The sequence below is a fragment of the Coregonus lavaretus genome (genome assembly GCF_964263955.1).
Source record: "Coregonus lavaretus genome assembly, contig: HAP1_SCAFFOLD_488, whole genome shotgun sequence".
Classification (NCBI taxonomy): Eukaryota; Metazoa; Chordata; class Actinopteri; order Salmoniformes; family Salmonidae; genus Coregonus; species Coregonus lavaretus.
Window position 1 is genome coordinate 201,402 of NW_028156813.1, and position 19,844 is coordinate 221,245.

Sequence of the window (19,844 nt, forward strand, 5' to 3'; positions counted from 1 at the left end):
ATTTGCAAATAAATTCATAAAAAATCCTACAATGTGATTTTCTGGATTTTTTTTTCTCATTTTGTCTGTCATAGTTGACGTGTACCTATGATAAAAATTAAAGGCCTCTCTCATCTTTTTAAGTGGGAGAACTTTCACAATTGGTGGCTGACTAAATACTTTTTTTCCCCACTGTATGTGGGAACTCCTTCAAGACTGTTGGAAAATAATTCCTCATGAAGCTGGTTGAGAGAATGCCAAGCTGTCATCAAGGCAAAGGGTGGCCATTTTGAAGAATGTAAATATAAAATATATATTGATTTGTTCAACACTTTTTGGTTACTACATGATTCCATATGTTTTTTCATAGTTTTGATGTCTTCACCATTATTCAACAATGTATAAAATAGTAAAAATAAAGAAAAACCCTTGAATGAGTAGGTGTGTCCATACATTGACTGGTACTGTACATCTACATTATGTATTGTTACAAAATGTAGGCGCAGTATAGACCCAACTGCATATCTTGATATTGTTGTAACCTTGTGTTTAAAATACTCACTCATTAAAAATCTGTAATGATCAACACATGATTCTCTTTGTACTTTTACATATCATTTTATTCTTTAATAAAATACATGAAAAACTAACGTTTTGTTTGAAAATAAAATAAAGATTTTACCTAAATTCTTTACATTTGGGCAATATACAATATTGATTGAGGAACTATTGGCTGAGGAATGTGACTGTTTTTCTGGATTGTCTGAACTGTATTTTACTTTGTTTTGTACTTTCCGATTTTGATTAGATTTGGTCTATAAATGTTATGTGCAGGAAAGAGACCCTGGTCTCAATGGTGGCTTCCTGTTTAAATAAAGGTTAAAAAATTATTTAATTTTTTTTTTATTCATATTTATTGTATACAGTATATCAATGTAGAGCTCATGTAAACCATGATTGACCACACACTCCAGCACATTAGGTGGCGGCAAACACCCTGAAGGTTTGTTTGCGGACCACCATTATACCATAGAAGAAGATGCTTCTTCAACAACAACAACAGCAAAGCTACTGATTCAACCACCTCGGTAGCTTGCTAGCTAATATAAAACCGAAACATTGAAGTTCTTTTAGAACATTTTGGATATATTAATCTGAGTGTTTTGAACACAATTCTGTTTATGTATCTACTAGTTAATTTCAACTTAATTTCATTGTTCTATTTGTTGAGATTGATACTCAGCCTAGCACTAATGCTAATCGCTGATGCTAGTCACTAATTAGCTAACATCCCCCAACCATGAACTTAGCTACTCCCCTGCTAAAGAAGAGGAGGATATTACAGTGAAAGAAGAGGAAGAACATTTTAGAGAGGAAGAGGATGCTATCTCAATAAAAGGTGAAGGAGGAAGAGGAAGGAGAGGAGGAGGAGACTGAACACGACACCAGTGAGTATAGCTGCTCTTGTAAAAATAAAAGCATGGCATGTGTGCACAAAAAAAGGAAGAACTTGTGGGGGACTTTTATTTTGACATGAGGTAAGCAGAGAAAGTGGGTATGGAACAGACTGTTTAGATAGATATTCTGTCTCATTCCTCCCGTTTTAAGTACCAACAGTCCAGCCCACCGTCACAGTAGAGTATAGTACAGCACAGCAATGTTTCTGAAACTTACAGAAGGAAAATAACTAATCAGAAACTAAGTGTTGATATTAGTTGTAAAATAACTCATCAGAAACTATGTGTTGATATTAGTTGTAAAAGAACTCATCAGAACCTAAATTGAAGTGCTGATATCAGTTGTAAAATAACTCATCAGAATCTAAGTGTTGATATTAGTTGTAAAATAACTCATCAGAAACGAAGTGTTGATATTAGTTGTAAAATAACTCATCAGAATCTAAGTGTTGATATCCGTTGTAAAATAACTCATCAGAAACTAAGTGTTGATATTAGTTGTAAAATAACTCATCAGAAACTAAGTGTTGATATCAGTTGTAAAATAACTCATCAGAAACTAAGTGTTCATTTGTTATTTAAATCTCAATGGTTTTATTAGGTCCTTAATATTTAGCTATAAGGTATAGGGAGGCGGGGCACGTAGCCCTTTCCTACAGTCAAATGTCCAAATCGCTCTCTGGTGGCCTCAAGGGTGCAATGTTATTCATATTTTTCAGAATTTCATAATTCATAAAATCTTACGAATGTAACTCTGAAAATCTGGTATTTGTATGTTAAACAGTTTTGTTATACAGTATTTCAGTGTTCTGTGATGTATATGAAGTGTAATATCGGGACGCAAACTCAAAATGTAATACATTTCAACTCTATATCTGACATGGTACAGGTGTCTAATGTAATACATTCCAACTCTATATCTGACATGGTATGAGAGGACACACTCAGGAGAAAAAACATTCCAATGCTCTCAGTGTGGAAAGAGTTTTACAGAGTTAGGGAGCATGAAAAGACATGAGATAATACACAAGGGAGAAGCCTTACCACTACTGCCGATGTGAAATGAGATTTTCCTCATCATGGTGCCTAAAATCACATGAGAGGACACACTCAGGAGAGAAGCTTTTCCAATGCTCCCAGTGTGTAAAGTGTTTTACCCGGTTAGGGACTCTGAAAATACATCAGAGAATACACTTTGGAGTGAAGTTTTACCACTGCTCCCACTCTGGATTTAAATTGACCTGGTCAAGGCAACTAAAAGAGCATGAAAGAATCCACACCTAAGAGAAACGTTATCAATGCTCCCTCACATGGCCTAGTTAACGTTAGCTTGGCTCTCTCTGTGTGTTCGTGCCGTGAAAGAAGAGGAGGTAGATGCTCCCAGTGTGGAAAGATATTTACCCAGTTAGGGAAAGACCATGTGGTAACACACACATGGAAGATGCCTTACCACTGCTCCCAGTGTGGAAAGAGGTATATCAATAATAATAATATAAGGCAATTAGCAGACGCTTTTATCCAAAGCGACTTACAGTCATGCATGCATACATTGTACATATGGATGGTCCCGGGAATCAAACCCACTACCCTGGCGTTACAAGCGCCAGTATGAAAAATGTATGGACTCACCGAATCTGGGAAACCCTGCCCTAATGGCTCCTGTAAGTCGCCCTGGATAAGAGCGTCTGCTAAATGACTAAAATGTAAAAAATTTAATGAATCTGAATAGAAGAAAATGGTATAAGGAAGCTAACTTGAAGATACTGTGTATCCATGAAAACGGATGTTTCCGGTTTCTTCCGATAAGAAGTGAGGAAAATCCTTACTTTGAAATGATTTGTTATGACGTTTGACAGAATCTTTTGTTAAACTGCGTTACCCAATTCAGTCAGCAGATGGCGATGTGAGTCATTCAGGTGCTTCTTGCGTGACGTATAATCTAGTGGACGGGATGCTAAGAACAGCAACACGGCTACTTATCCACCTCGATAGCTTGCTAGTCAACATGAAAATGAAACATTGAAGCTCATTCTTGTGTATATTAGTCTCAGCGTTTTAAACACAATTATGTTTACGTATCAACTTCTTAACTTTAACGTCATTTGCTAGATGTTAAATGTGTTAGCTTGTTAAGATTGATATTGAGCCCGGCACTAGGCTAGTCGTTAATGCTAACCAGCTAATGCTAGCTAGCTAACATCCCCGACCATGAGCTCACTAAGCTACTCTCCTCCTGCTAAAGAAGAGGAGGTCTGCTGGACGGAGAAAGAAGCTCTGGGGATGAACATTGTCGTAAAAGAGGAGGATATTACAGTGAAAGGAGAGGAAGAAGCTATCGGAATGAAAAAGGAGGAAGAGGAGGCTATCACATTGAAAGAAGAAGTGGAGCATTTTGGAGTGGAAGAGGGAATAACGGCTGTAACACTGGAAGAGGAGGTAGAAGCTTTCAGAATGAAAGAAGAGGAGGAGGATATCACATTGAAAGAAGAGAAGGATGTTTTAGTGAAAGAAGAGAAAGATCCGTTTGGAGTGAAAGAGGATGAGGGGATAGAGGCTATCACAGTGGAAGAAGAGGAGGTAGATGCTTTCAGAATAAAAAAGGAGGAAGAGGAGGCTGTTATTGTGAAAGAAGAAGAGGATGTTATAGTGAAAGACGAACCTATCTCAATAAAAGAGAAGGTTGAAGACGTTCTGGGAGTGAAAGAGGAGGAGACAGAATATCTGATTAACACCAGTGAGTAACTGTCTAAAAAAGGTTCTGCACTCGAATAGGTTGTTCAGTTCTGTATGAATTGTTAAAGGGGCAATCTGTGATTGGTGTATGAATTTTATGACTTTTAATTGATTGATACTTTATATCCCATTTACATCGAAAATCATTTTGTGAAGTCAGCGGGTAAATATCTTTCCACACTGGGAGCTGTCTCCCAAGCTGGTCTCACTTGCTCAGAGGAAGAGATAATTGATCATTTTTCTGGATAGCCAGAAAATGTGACACGTAACTACCTATGCAAATGTTGGGGTCTGAAACCTGATAGTTCAAGTCAGGTCCGCTGAGAGAATGCAAAACAGACAGCAGACAGACAGGGCTTTCTGGCGCTATGAGGCACGGGACCCTATGAAATTCACGGAGCGCTTTGTACACAAAATGTAACTGGGAACCAGAACTTCACATCTAAGAGTTTAAAAGCAGAGGAGAAGTCCAAGAAACTGGTGCCAAATAAGAGAGAGAGTTGTAGCCAATGATTCTTGACGAATATAACTTCTAAATGCCCAACAACTTTAGTTCAACGGTCATCAACCCCATTCAACCCCATCAGAACAGCATGTTTAACTCTATGTAGTGGGATAGAGGAGTTAGTGAGCTGATTTTGGTCAATTCTGAATTCAACTCAGGATAACCGTTGAAGGTTGCTTACCTGTTAGCCTTGTACGTTTCTATGGCAACAAATCCTTCAACTCTAAACCTGCTGACTCCACTTTATCCTGAATCAAGTGTCTGAGCTGCGAGATGAGGACCAATCAAATCGTGGGCCTCTGTAGCTCAATTGGTAGAGCACGGCGCTTGTAACGCCCAGGGTAGTGGGTTCGATCCCCGGGACCACCCATACGTAAAAATGTATGCACACATGACTGTAAGTCGCTTTGGATAAAAGCGTCTGCTAAATGGCATATTATTATAATATTATTATTAGGCGATTCCACGCCAGGACAGCCCAAAAACAACATAGAAACTTCATTTGGAGGAAGGATGTTTGACATGCTTTTTACATTTATATCAATATCTATATTGTTTATCAGGATGAAACTAGACATTTTAGGCACTTTTTAGACCCTGAGGTCACATGTTTACCATCTGTTTGATGTTCTCGTTCACACAGGAGGGAGACATGACTATCATGTATCCTCTGGGGAGCCTCAACAACATCCTGATGCTGACGAGGCAGAGAAGAGTCTCTCCAGATCAGAACACCAGATGGTACAGCTTGGTCTGGTCTAGCATACAGCTTGCTCTAACGGTGTCTGGGTTTCTGTAAAGTACTTTATGACAACAGTGACATCAGCATCCATAATGATATGTGTCTGTGTCCCCTCTATATGGTTACCAGGACAACGCTAGCCCTTCCGCCCTCCCAGAGTCCCTGTGTCGTACCTCTCCCAGTAGCACCTTACTGCTGGGTCTGAAGAGGTTGTCTGTGCGGCTGGTGGACTGCAGGAAAACAACGGGGCTGAGTGGAACTGTGAGAGGAGGAGAAGAGAAGAAAGGAGCAGATTTGACTCATCAAAGTAAGTGCTGTAGTTTAGTTTGAACAAATAAAATAGATCTGCCCACTGGTATCTGTTACCAGGACAACCAGCAGAGTTCTGTTAGTTGACATGAATATATACTGTTATCTGTTACCAGGACAACCAGCAGAGTTCTGTTAGTTGACATGAAGATACACTGGTATCTGTTACCAGGACAACCAGCAGAGTTCTGTTAGTTGACATGAATATATACTGGTATCTGTTACCAGGACAACCAGCAGAGTTCTGTTAGTTGACATGAAGATACACTGGTATCTGTTACCAGGACAACCAGCAGAGTTCTGTTAGTTGACATGAATATATACTGGTATCTGTTAGCAGGACAACCAGCAGAGTAAATCCAGAGAGTGTGGTGAAGGATGGTTATGGTATTACATTGATAACCAACTATTCCCAGACACCAAGACCACTCCATGGCTGTTCTAAATAATTGAAAGTTCCCCTGGAAGGGACGAATAATGAAGCACCCTATACTATTCAGGTCTGGAATTGGCCTTTAAAACGGACCAATAACATCACACTAATGTGCTATACTATTCATAATGTGACGAGATCCTGAGGCCCATTGTCGTGCCATTCATCCACCGCCATCACCTCATGTTTCAGCAGGATAATGCACGGCCCCATGTCGCAAGGATCTGTACTCAATTCCTGGAAGCTGAAACTGTCCCAGTTTTTTCCATGGCCTGCATATTCACCAGACATGTCACCCATTGAGCATGTTTGGGATGCTCTGTAATGACGTGTACGACAGCGTGTTCCAGTTTCCGCCAATATGCAACAGCTCGAGTGGGAAAACATTCCACAGGCCACAATCAACAGCCTGATCAACTCTATGTGAAGGTGTAACGCTGCATGAGGCAAATGGTCACACCAGGTACTGACTGGTTTCCTTATATGAACTGGAACTCAGTAAAATCTTTGAAATTGTTGCATGTTGCGTTTATATTTTTGTTCAGTGGTGAAGGATGTATTGCCCGAAGGAAATAGTAAAGTTGTATTATACTGGGAAATATGGGTTAGTCTGTGGACGTCTAAGGCTTGGAATTAAGATTAGAGTGATTGGTTGATTTGAGGATGCACTTGGAGTCCAGTACAAATAGGAGGTGGCTATAGGAGAACGCTACCGTAGTGCCAACTGTAAAGTTTGGTGGATGAGGAATAATGGTCTGGGGCTGTTTGTCATGGTTCGGGCTAGGCCCCTTAGTTCCAGTGAAGGGAAATCTTAACGCTACAGCGTACAATGACATTCTAAACGATTCTGTGCTCCCAACGTTGTGGCAACAGTTTGGGGAAGGCCCTTTCCTGTTTCAGCATGACAATGCCCCTGTGCACAAAGCGAGGTTCATGAAGAAATTATTTGTTGAGATTGGTGTGGAAGAACTTGACTGGCCTGGACAGAGCCCTGATCTCAACCCCATCGAACACCTTTGGGATGAATTGGAACGCCGACTGCGAGCCAGGCCTAATCGCCCAACATCAGTGCCCGACCTCACTAATGCTATTGTGGCTGAATGGATGCAAGTCCCCACACCAATGTTCAACATCCAGTGGAAAGCCTTCCCAGAAGAGTGGAGGCTGTTATAGCAGCAAAGGAGGGACCAACTCCATATTAACGCCCATGATTTTGGAATTATATTTTTCGATGAGCAGGTGGCCACATCATTTGGGTCATGTAGTGTATTTAATGTTTGACCCCATCCCTCAGCTGTATACCAAAACAGTGGCAGGGTGACACCTTTTTTGTTGTTTGAACTGCAGAATGCCTCTTTAGGTCTAGTAGCCTATCAAATAACAATAATGTACATTTAAAGTGTATCCTATACTAGTCTATTTATCCATTAGGTCTAATAAATGTATCCTATACTGACTAGTCTATTTATCCATTAGGTCTAATAAATGGATCCTATACTGACTAGTCAATTTATCCATTAGGTCTAATAAATGGATCCTATACTAGTCTATTTATCCATTAGGTCTAATAAATGGATCCTATACTGACTAGTCTATTTATCCATTAGGTCTAATAAATGTATCCTATACTGACTAGTCTATTTATCCATTAGGTCTAATAAATGTATCCTATACTAGTCTATTTATCCATTAGGTCTAATAAATGGATCCTATACTGACTAGTCTATTTATCCATTAGGTCTAATACATGTATCCTATACTGACTAGTCTATTTATCCATTAGGTCTAATAAATGGATCCTATACTGACTAGTCTATTTATCCATTAGGTCTAATAAATGGATCCTATACTAGTCTATTTATCCATTAGGTCTAATAAATGGATCCTATACTGACTAGTCTATTTATCCATTAGGTCTAATAAATGTATCCTATTCTGACTAGTCTATTTATCCATTAGGTCTAATAAATGTATCCTATACTGACTAGTCTATTTATCCATTAGGTCTAATAAATGTATCCTATACTGACTAGTCTATTTATCCATTAGGTCTAATAAATGGATCCTATACTGACTAGTCTATTTATCAATTAGGTCTAATAAATGTATCCTATACTGACTAGTCTATTTATCCATTAGGTCTAATAAATGTATCCTATACTGACTAGTCTATTTATCCATTAGATCTAATAAATGTATCCTATACTGACTAGTCTATTGATCCATTAGGTCTAATAAATGGATCCTATACTGACTAGTCTATTTATCAATTAGGTCTAATAAATATTGCCACTCCTATTTGCCATATCTTCTATCTAAGCCTACTAGAAGTGTGTGCCCTCAGGCCTGGAGGGAAGCAAAAGTCATTCCGCTACCAAAGAATAGTAAAGCCCCCTTTACTGGCTCAAATAGCCGACCAATCAGCCTGTTACCAACCCTTAGTAACGTTTTGGGGAAAGTTGTGTTTGGCCAGATAAAATGCTATTTTACAGTAAGCAAATTGACAACAGACTTTTCAGCACACTTATAGGGAAGGGCATTCAACAAGCACAGCACTTACACAAATGACTGATGATTGGCTGAGAGAAATTGATGTTAAAAAGATTGTGGGGGCTGTTTTGTTAGACTTCAGTGCGGCTTTTGATATTATAGATCATATAGTCTGCTGATGGAATGGAATATTACTTTACTGATTACACTGTTTGACAGGTACAGTGGGGGGGAAAGGATTTAGTCAGCCACCAATTGTGCAAGTTCTCCCACTTAAAAAGATGAGAGAGGCCTGTAATTTTCATCATAGTTACACGTCAACTATGACAGACAAATTTAGATTTTTCTTTCTCCAGAAAATCACATTGTAGGATTTTTAATGAATTTATTTGCATATTATTGTGGAAAATAAGTATTTGGTCACCTACAAACAAGCAAGATTTCTGGCTCTCACAGACCTGTAACTTCTTCTTTAAGAGGCTCCTCTGTCCTCCACTCGTTACCTGTATTAATGGAACCTGTTTGAACTTGTTATCAGTATAAAAGACACCTGTCCACAACCTCAAACAGTCACACTACAAACTCCACTATGGCCAAGACCAAAGAGATGTCAAAGGACACCAGAAACTAAATTGTAGACCTGCACCAGGCTGGGAAGACTGAATCTGCAATAGGTAAGCAGCTTGGTTTGAAGAAATCAACTGTGGGAGCAATTATTAGGAAATGGAAGACATACAAGACCACTGATAATCTCCCTTGATCTGGGGCTCCATGCAAGATCTCACCCCGTGGGGTCAAAATGATCACAAGAACAGTGAGCAAAAATCCCAGAACCACACGGGGGGACCTAGTGAATGACCTGCAGAGAGCTTGGACCAAAGTAACAAAGCCTACCATCAGTAACACACTACACCGCCAGGGACTCAAATCCTGCTGTGCCAGACGTGTCCCCCTGCTTAAGCCAGTACATGTCCAGGCCCGTCTGAAGTTTGCTAGAGTGCATTTGGATGATCCAGAAGAGGATTGGGAGAATGTCATATGGTCAGATGAAACCAAAATATAACTTTTTGGTAAAAACTCAAGTCGTCGTGTTTGGAGGACAAAGAATGCTGAATTGCATCCAAAGAGTGAAAACCTCCTTCCATCAGCAAGGGCATTGAAGATGAAACGTGGCTGGGTCTTTCAGCATGACAATGATCCCAAACACACCGCCCGGGCAACGAAGGAGTGGCTTCGTAAGAAGCATTTCAAGGTCCTGGAGTGGCCTAGCCAGTCTCCAGATCTCAACCCCATAGAAAATCTTTGGAGGGAGTTGAAAGTCTGTGTTGCCCAGCGACAGCCCCAAAACATCGCTGCTCTAGAGGAGATCTGCATGGAGGAATGGGCCAAAATACCAGCAACAGTGTGTTAAAACCTTGTGAAGACTTACAGAAAACGTTTGACCTGTGTCATTGCCAACAAAGGGTATATAACAATGTATTGAGAAACTTTTGTAATTGACCAAATACTTATTTTCCACCATAATTTGCAAATAAATTCATTAATAATCCTACAATGTGATTTTCTGGATTTTCTCATTTTGTCTGTCATAGCTGATGTACCTATGATGAAAATCACAGGCCTCTCTCATCTTTTTAAGTGGGAGAACTTGCACAATTGGTGGCTGACTAAATACTTTTTTTCCCCACTGTAACTAGCAACTGTAACGGATTACATTTAGAAAGTAACCCAACCAATCAACCCTGCCAAGATTATTTTAAATGTGAATTTTTTTTGTAAACTGGCCTCGGGTTATTGAGGGATCTGATTTGGATTAAACCTCCTAGCAAGACGTTGTGGAGGTTTCATTCAGGTCTCTGTTTAAATAAACGCTCTGTCTTTGGCAGGAGAAAGACCAGACTCAGAGGAAGCAGAGACGTCCAAACCAGCAAGACGATTCCACTGCTCCCACTGTGGAAAAGGTTTTAATCAGTTAAGGGTCCTGAAACAACATGAGAGAATACACACAGGTGAGAAGCCTTTCCAATGCTCCCGGTGTGGAAAGAGTTTTTCCTTGATAGCGAACCTGAAAAGACATGAGAGGACACACACAGGAGATAAGCCTCATCACTGCTCCCAGTGTGGAAAGAGTTTTACCCAGTTAGGACACCTGAAAGTGCATGTGAGAATACACACAGGGGAAAAGCCTTATCACTGCTCCCAGTGTGGAAAGGGTTTTAACCGGAAAGAACACCTGAAAGGGCATGAGAGAATACACACAGGGGAGAAGCCTTTCCAATGCTCCCAGTGTGGAAGTATTTTTTCCCAGTTAGGACACCTGAAAGTGCATGAGATAATACACACAGTGGAAAAGCCTCATCACTGCTCCCAGTGTGGAAAGAGTTTTAACCGGAAAGAATACCTGAAAGAGCATGAGAGAATACACACAGGGGAGAAGCCTTTCCAATGCTCCCAGTGTGGAAAGAGTTTTACCCAGTTAGCGAGCCTGAAAATACATGAGAGAATACACACAGGAGAGAAGCCTCATCACTGCTCCCAGTGTGGAAAGAGTTTTAACCTGAAAGGACAACTGAAAGAGCATGAGAGAATACACACAGGGGAGAAGCCCTACCACTGCTCCCAATGTGAAAAGAGTTTTGCCTGGTTAGCTAACCTGAGAAGACATGAGAGGACGCATACAGGAGAGAAGCCTCATTACTGCTCCCAGTGTGGAAATAGTTTTTTACCAGTTAGGTCACCTGAGAAGACATGAGAATACACACAGGACATAAGGATGTATGCTGGTGAACAGTAGGACATAGGACATATTTAGGATGCTGAACAGTAGGACATAGGACAGATGTAGGATACTGAACAGTAGGACATAGGACAGATGTAGGATACTGAACAGTAGGACATAGGACAGATGTAGGATACGGAACAGTAGGACATAGGACAGATGTAGGCTGCTGAACAGTGGGACATAGGACAGATGTAGGATACTGAAAAGTAGGACATAGGACAGATGTAGGCTGAACAGTAGGACATAGGACAGATGTAGGATACTGAACAGTAGGACATAGGACAGATGCAGGATACTGAACAGTAGGACATAGGACAGATGTAGGATACTGAACAGTAGGACATAGGACAGATGTAGGATACTGAACAGTAGGACATAGGACAGATGTAGGATACTGAACAGTAGGACATAGGACAGATGTAGGCTGGTGAACAGTAGGACATAGGACAGATGTAGGATACTGAACAGTAGGACATAGGACAGATGTAGGATACTGAACAGTAGGACATAGGACAGATGTAGGATACTGAACAGTAGGACATAGGACAGATGTAGGATACTGAACAGTAGGACATAGGACAGATGTAGGCTGAACAGTGGGACATAGGACAGATGTAGGATACTGAACAGTAGGACATAGGACAGATGTAGGATACTGAACAGTAGGACTTAGGACAGATGTAGGATACTGAACAGTAGGACTTAGGACAGATGTAGGATACTGAACAGTAGGACATAGGACAGATGTAGGTCCAATACATGTTGGATCAGTAGGCCGTAGAGCACAACTTATTCAGTTAACCAACTCATCATCAAGTTTTTCTGATTTGAATGGGCTGTGTAGTGTTAGAGGACCTGAGATGACATGAGAGAATACAGAGGCTTTGTTCTGACTGTTGTTTTGGACTGACAACTGTTCTGATTATTCTATTTTCCTTTAAGTTGTTGAAATGTTCCGTATTGACTGACCTTCATGTCTTAAAGTAATGATGGACTTGTCATTTCTCTTTGCTTATTTGAGCTGTTCTTGCCATAGTATGGACTTGGTATTTTACTAAATAGGGCTATCTTCTGTATATCCCCCCTTACCTTGTCACAACACAACTGATTGGCTGAAACGCATTAAGAAGGAAAGAAATTCCACAAATGAACTTTTAAGAAGGCACACCTGTTAATTGAAATGCATTGAAATACCTGTTGAAAGAATGCCAAGAGTGTGCAAAGCTGTCATCAAGGCAAAGGGTGGCTACTTTGAAGAATCTCAAATATATTTTGATTTAACACTTTTTTGGTTAATACATGATTCCATATATGTTATTTCATAGTTTTGATGTCTTCACTATTATTCTACAATGTAGAAAATAGTAAAAATAAAGAAAAACCTTAAATGAGTAGGTGTTCTAAAACTTTTGACTGGTACTGTATATGAAAATGTTCTAAAATGTTTGCCCGGTAGTGTGTGTGTGTATATATATATACAGTTGAAGTCAGAAGTTTAAATACACTTAGGTTGGAGTCATTAAAACTCGTTTTTCAACCACTCCACACATTTCTTGTTAACAAACTATAGTTTTGGCAAGTCGGTTAGGACATCTACTTTGTACATGACACAAGTCATTTTTCCAACAATTGTTTACAGACAGATTATTTCACCTATAATTCATTTGTATCACAATTCCAGTGGGTCAGAAGTTTACATGCACTAAGTTGACTGTGCCTTTAAACAGCTTGGAAAATTCCAGAAAATGATGTCATGGCTTTAGAAGCTTCTAATAGGCTAATTGACATAATTTGTGTCAATTTGGAGATGTACCTATGGATGTATTTCAAGGCCTACTTTCAAACTAAGTGCCTCTTTGCTTGACATCATGGGAAAATGAAAAGAAATCAGCCAAGACCTCAGAAAATAAATGGTAGACCTCCACAAGTCTGGTTCATCCTTGGGAGCAATTTCCAAATGGCTGATGGTACCACGTTCATCTGTATAAACAATAGTACACAAGTATAAACACCATGGGACCACGCAGCCGTCATACCGCTCAGGAAGGAGACGCTTTTTATCTCCTAGAGATTAACGTACTTTAGTGCGAAAAGTGCAAATCAATCCCAGAACAACAACAAAGGACCTTGTGAAGATGCTGGAGGAAACAGGTACAAAAGTATCTATATCCACAGTAAAACTAGTCCTATATCGACATAACCTGAAAGGCCGCTCAGCAAGGAAGAAGCCTCTGCTCCAAAACCGCCATAAAAAAGCCAGACTACGGTTTGCAACTGCACGTGGGGACAAAAATCTTACTTTTTGGAGAAATGTCCTCTGGTCTGATAAAACAAAAAACAGAACTGTTTGGCCATAATGACCATCGTTATGTTTGGAGGAAAATGGGGGAGCCTGCAAGCCGAAGAACACCATCCCAACCGTGAAACACGGGGGTGGCAGCATCATGCTGTGGGGGTGCTTTGCTGCAGGAGGGACTGGTGCACTTCACAAAACAGATGGTATCATGAGGAAGGAAAATTATGTGGATATATTGAAGCAACATCTCAAGACATCAGTAAGAAAGTTAAAGCTTGGTCACAAATGGTTCTTCCAAATGGACAATGACCCCAAGCATACTTCCAAAGTTGTTGCAAAATGGCTTAAGGACAACAAAATCAAGGTATTGGAGTGGCCATCACAAAGCCCTGACCTCAATCCTATAGAAAATGTGTGGGCAGAACTGAAAAAGCGTTTGCGAGCAAGGAGGCCTACAAACCTGACTCAGTTACACCAGCTCTGTCATGAGGAATGGGCCAAAATTCACCCAACTTATTGTGGGAAGCTTGTGGAAGGCTACCCGAAACGTTTGACCCAAGTTAAACCATTTTAAAGGCAATGCTACCAAAAAACTAATTGAGTGTATATAAACTTCTGACCCACTGGGAATGTGATGAAAGAAATAAAAGCTTAAATAAATCACTCTCTCTACTATTATCATCCATCCATCCATTGATTCTTGAAGAATATAACTTCTAAATGCCTCATGAGTTCAACTGTTACACTCCATGAGAACCCAAAATGTAAGCTTGTTTTTCTCCAATGTTTGTAAACATTGTAAATGTAAACAAACACTATATAGCCTCATAACATGTTTAAAACAATAATGTTGATATCATGGATGGTCAGTCCTTGCATCCATAGCTCTGTCTATTCATCTTACATTACATTTCTCCCATCCCTCAGCTGTTTACCAAAACAGAGGCAGGGTCGACCGTTTTGTTATTGTTTCATCTGTGGATTTTGCCCTTTAAACAGCTGCATAGTATCAAGATATCAAAGTGTCCCCAACACAAAGGTAAACAATAGGCCTGTAGTAAATGCAGCATTTCGTCTTTCACATGTAAATAGTACTTTTTCAGTAGTGCTCAAAAGCATGCAGCGTTCTAAGGCGTCACCACAGATCCTGGTTAGATCCCAGCCGGCCGTGAACCGGGAGACCCATGATGCGGTGCCCAGTTGGCCCAGCGTCGTCCGGCTCAGGGGAGGGTTTGGCCGGCCTGGGTTTGTCCTTGTCCCATTGCGCTCTAGCTACTCCTGTGGCAGGCCGGGCGCAACAGTACGGTGTTTCCTCCGACACATTGGTGCTGCTGGCTTCCGGGTTAAGCGAGCATTGTGTCAAGAAGCAGTGCGGCTCTCGACCTTCGTGGTCTGTGAGAGCCAGAAATCTTGCTTGTTTGTAGGTGACCAAATACTTATTTTCCACCATAATTTGCAAATAAATTCATTAAAAATCCTACAATGTGATTTTCTGGATTTTTTTCTAATTTTGTCTGTCATAGTTGACGTGTACCTATTTATAATTACAGGCCTCTCTCATCTTTTTAAGTGGGAGAACTTGCACAATTGGTGGCTGACTAAATAATTTTTTTCCCCACTGTATGTATTGGCAATAATTCATTTCCAATAGGGAGGCATGGAATAATTACAAATGTATATTTTGTCAGGCTGGATGTTTGAAATATGAGTAGGTGATTTGAGTCATGCTTCTTCAGTAGTGGAATAAAGACAATTAGCACTTGAATATTGTCAAGAAATACTGGAGTGATGTAAGATTGTTAATAAAATTGTTCATAGACGCTGCGTCAATGTTTATAGGCTGCAAGTACGTTGAATGAAGTTGTTTTCAAGTCGTTGAAACAACGACCTGAGAAATCTCTTCAACTTTCACTTTCAACCAAAACCGAACATAGATTGGACCTCGAGCATAGTCTTCTTTTCAACAACATTTTGCAAGGTGGGATAGCCCAATGTCAAAACACAGTTTTAACGTGTCCAAATCAATAACCAATATGCAGAGTTGTGGAGGTTTCATTCAGGTCTCTGTTTAAATAAACGCTCTGTCTTTGGCAGGAGAAAGACCAGATTCAGAGGAACCAGAGACGTCCAAACCAGCAAGACGATTCCACTGCACCCACTGTGGAAAAGGTTTTAATCAGTTAGGGGACCTGAAACGACATGAGAGAATACACACAGGGGAGAAGCCTCATCACTGCTCCCAGTGTGGAAAGAGTTTTTCCTTGTTAGCGAGCCTGAAAATACATGAGAGGATACACACAGGGGAAAAGCCTCATCACTGCTCCCAGTGTGGAAAGAGTTTTACCCAGTTAGGACACCTGAAAGTGCATGGGAGAATACACACAGGGGAAAAGCCTCATCACTGCTCCCACTGTGGAAAGGATTTTAACCAGTTAGGGGACCTCAAACGACATGAGACAATACACACAGGGGAGAAGCCTCATCACTGCTCCCAGTGTGGAAAGGGTTTTAACCAGTTAGGGGACCTGAAACGACATGAGACAATACACACAGGGGAGAAGCCTTTCCAATGCTCCCAGTGTAGAAAGAGTTTTACCCAGTTAGGGAGCCTAAAAATACATGAGAGAATACACACAGGAGATAAGCCTCATCACTGCTCCCAGTGTGGAAAGAGTTTTACCCAGTTAGGACACCTGAAAGTGCATGAGAGAATACACACATGGGAGAAGTGCTACCACTGCTCCCAATGTGAAAAGAGTTTTGCCTGGTTAGGGTACCTGAAAATACATGAGAGAATACACACAGGAGAGAAGCCTCATCACTGCTCCCGGTGTGGAAAGAGTTTTACCCAGTTAAGTCACCTGAAACAGCATGAGAGAATACACACAGGGGAGAAGCCGTACCACTGCTCCCAATGTGAAAAGAGTTTTGCCTGGTTAGGTCACATGAGAAGACATGAGAGGACGCACACAGGAGATAAGGATGTAGGCTGCTGAACAGTGGGACATAGGACAGATGTAGGCTGAACAGTAGGACATAGGACAGATGTAGGCTGAACAGTAGGACATAGGACAGATGTAGGCTGAACAGTAGGACATAGGACAGATGTAGGTCCAATACATGGTGGATCAGTAGGCCGTAGAGACTCTGAATGTGTCTTGTGTATTGACTTTCCAGTGTTTTCCGTACTGAAGTAGAGTGATGGAGTGCTGCATCAGATGACCTGGCCTCCACAATCACTCGACCTGAACCTCTATTGAGATGGTTTGGGATGAGTTGGACCGCAGAGTGAAGGAAACAAAGCCAACAAGTGCTCAGCATATGTGGGAACTCCTTCAAGACTGTTGGAAAATAATTCCTCATGAAGCTGGTTGAGAGAATGCCAAGCTGTCATCAAGGCAAAGGGTGGCCATTTTGAAGAATGTAAATATAAAAGATATATTGATTTGTTTAACACTTTTTGGTTACTACATGATTCGATATGTGTTTTTTCATATTGTTGATGTCTTCACCATTATTCAACAATGTATAAAATAGTAAAAATGAAGAAAAACCCTTGAATGAATAGGTGTGTCCATACATTGACTGATACTGTACATCTACATGATGTATCGTTACACAATGTAGGCACAGTATAGACCCAACTGCATATCTTGATATTGTTGTAACCTTATGTTTAAAATACTCACTCATTAAAAATCTGTAATGATCAACACATGATTCTCTTTGTACTTTTACATATATTTTATTTATTTTAATAAAATGCATGAAAAACAAACGTTTTGTTTGAAAATAAAATAAAGATTTGACCTGACGTTATTACTAACTGCAGTCAGCAGGTGGCGATGTGGGTCTTTCAGGCAATGCTGCCATTGTGACGTATAATCTAGCGGGCAGAGGCTGCTGTCAAGAAACACTGGCATGTTTTATCATCGGACCCAGCTCTGCCAGCTTATTGTACAAAGGAGAGGTCGCAATTTACGCGACATGTTGGTCGATGCCAACTGCCAAAATGAGCCAGGCTCGTTTACGGCCTCTTCCGAACGGCAGCTATAAATGCAGAGGCTGCGCACAGTGCAACAATATGCCACCCACGGAAAGGAAAACAGTTCCAAATAAATGGCATTATTAGGTGCTCCTCCACCCATGTCATCTCCATGATTAAATGTCCATGTGGGCTGTGGGATGTAGGTAAAACCTCTCGTTCTCTCAAACCAGAGAATTCGTGAACATAAAAGTTCAACCGGAAGAAACGACAGGGATTATCAAGTGACATTATAATGACCAAAAACATCACATTTCTACCTTTTTAGATTTAGTGTCAAAGAGAAAGTCAAGATATCAGACAAACGAGGCGATATAAAGAACTCTTGAGTAAAAGAGCATGTTTTGGGATTTTCACCCTCCAGACATTATTCCCTAAAGGTCTAAATGATGAAATGTCCATGCATGTTATGTTGTAAATGAGAACGTGAACTAATGCGGCCACTTCAGACTACTCTGATGTTTCTTCTTGCACTGTACCCAATGAGTTATGAAAACTAACTTGATAGGTCGATGTGCTCGTTGTTGTTTTACATACGTGTTTTAATACGTTTTATGTACACACTTCAGTAGAATACTTATATTTACTTGTTTATTTTCCCTCGACTTCAACCCCATTGGATGCATTGGGTGGCGCAGTGGTGCAGTGGTCTAAGGCACTGCATCGCAGTGCTAACTGTGCCACTAGAGATCCTGGTTCGAATCCAGGCTCTGTCGCAGCCGGCCGCGACCGGGAGACTCATGGGCGGCGCACAATTGGCCCAGCGTCGTCCAGGGTAGGGGAGGGAATGGCCGGCAGGGATGTAGCTCAGTTGATAGAGCATGGCGTTTGCAACGCCAGGGTTGTGTGTTCAATTCCCACGGGGGGCCAGTATAAAAAATAAATAATGTAATCACTAACTGTAAGTCGCTCTGGATAAGAGCGTCTGCTAAAATGACTAAAATGTAAAAAAATGCATTGAACGGATGTGGGTGGAGCAACGTCTACATAAATGTGTAAATTCAAAACACTCACAGAAGCTCTGACGAAGGCCTCGAGGCGGATACGTAAAGATAATAAAGAGCAGTGATTCTATCAGGAGCAGTGTGCGGGTTTCTTCTAGTTTCTCTCTTGTCATTGCTGATTAAAATTGATGTCAATGATGAGAGTAATGTAGCTGAAAAAGAAATATGTAAATGCTGGTTGATTTTTGTTTTGTACACAACAATTTAGAAATTGACAAAACTCGTAAATGGTATGAAATAAAACAAAAGTTGTTCATCAAGTATAGCAGTTTGAATTGCGTTAACACAAATGAATCGTAAATAAACCTTGTAGATGATAAAAGACAGAAATTAACGGTGAACATTGACCGGTGATGATACAACGGGGAATTGATCAACATGAACAAACAAAAGGTGGCCTAAACAACTCACGCTACGTCACAATACATGCGCACTATTTGTCTGGAGACAGAGACTTGCCTATAGTGCGTTTTCGCCTCACATCATTCCCTCCTTCTGGTCTAGACATCTGTTTGTATTATACTCAATATGCATAGCCCGATCTTTACAAGGAATAAGCCTCGGGGGAACTTTAAAAACGTGTTCGGGTATAAAGCAGTAGTCATTTATGAAAAACAAAGGAACATTCAAAGGACAAATGCGGAACCTCGAAACCAATTATTATTTTTTTTACCGATTCATGTTTATTCATAAAAAGCAGAAGATAGTAAATATCATTAATCACAATGGTTAGTCTTTTCAAATTAACAGGACAACATTCTGAACGTATTCATATGACTACATTTATCCCAATCGGAAACATAACAAACAGCCGCGGGGAGAAGTCAAAAGATCCTAGAAGTCGGGCTATAAATGGTCAAATCCAGAATAAATATAAGCTAGCCGAATTGTTCATTCTTGATCTATGATCAAAATAGGCTGGGACGTGTTCGGGTTCCCTTACAGAAAAAAAAATGCAATCAGAGAGCAGTATAACTGCAATTACTGCGTCCAAAATACCACAGTCGACTGCCGTTACTGCACTTTTACAGCAGTTTCAAAAACTGCAATATTTAGTTGTAAGGGTTCG

At 40.5% G+C, this 19,844-nt stretch overlaps 1 protein-coding gene across 1 annotated transcript; it reads left to right on the forward strand.

Annotated features, from left to right (window-relative positions):
- The first annotated feature begins 3,380 nt into the window (after positions 1 to 3,380).
- Positions 3,381 to 17,442, forward strand: LOC311119672 (uncharacterized protein). Its single transcript, XM_084194340.1, has 5 exons — positions 3,381 to 4,170; positions 5,318 to 5,415; positions 5,546 to 5,723; positions 10,535 to 10,657; positions 15,821 to 17,442. The coding sequence occupies exons 1-5, from the start codon at positions 3,645 to 3,647 to the stop codon at positions 16,720 to 16,722; spliced, it is 1,827 nt and encodes a 608-aa protein (XP_084050466.1). The 5' UTR covers positions 3,381 to 3,644; the 3' UTR covers positions 16,723 to 17,442.
- Positions 17,443 to 19,844: the final 2,402 nt, after the last annotated feature.

What these genes read in the sequence shown, in the direction of transcription:
- LOC311119672 (XM_084194340.1), top strand. Translation starts at nt 3,645, where the DNA reads ATGAGCTCACTAAGCTACTCTCCTCCTGCTAAAGAAGAGGAGGTCTGC. An exon ending in AGCAGATTTGACTCATCAAA is followed by an intron (nt 5,724 to 10,534) that starts GTAAGTGCTGTA and finishes TGTCTTTGGCAG; the next exon opens with GAGAAAGACCAGACTCAGAG. An exon ending in ACATGAGAGAATACACACAG is followed by an intron (nt 10,658 to 15,820) that starts GTGAGAAGCCTT and finishes TGTCTTTGGCAG; the next exon opens with GAGAAAGACCAGATTCAGAG.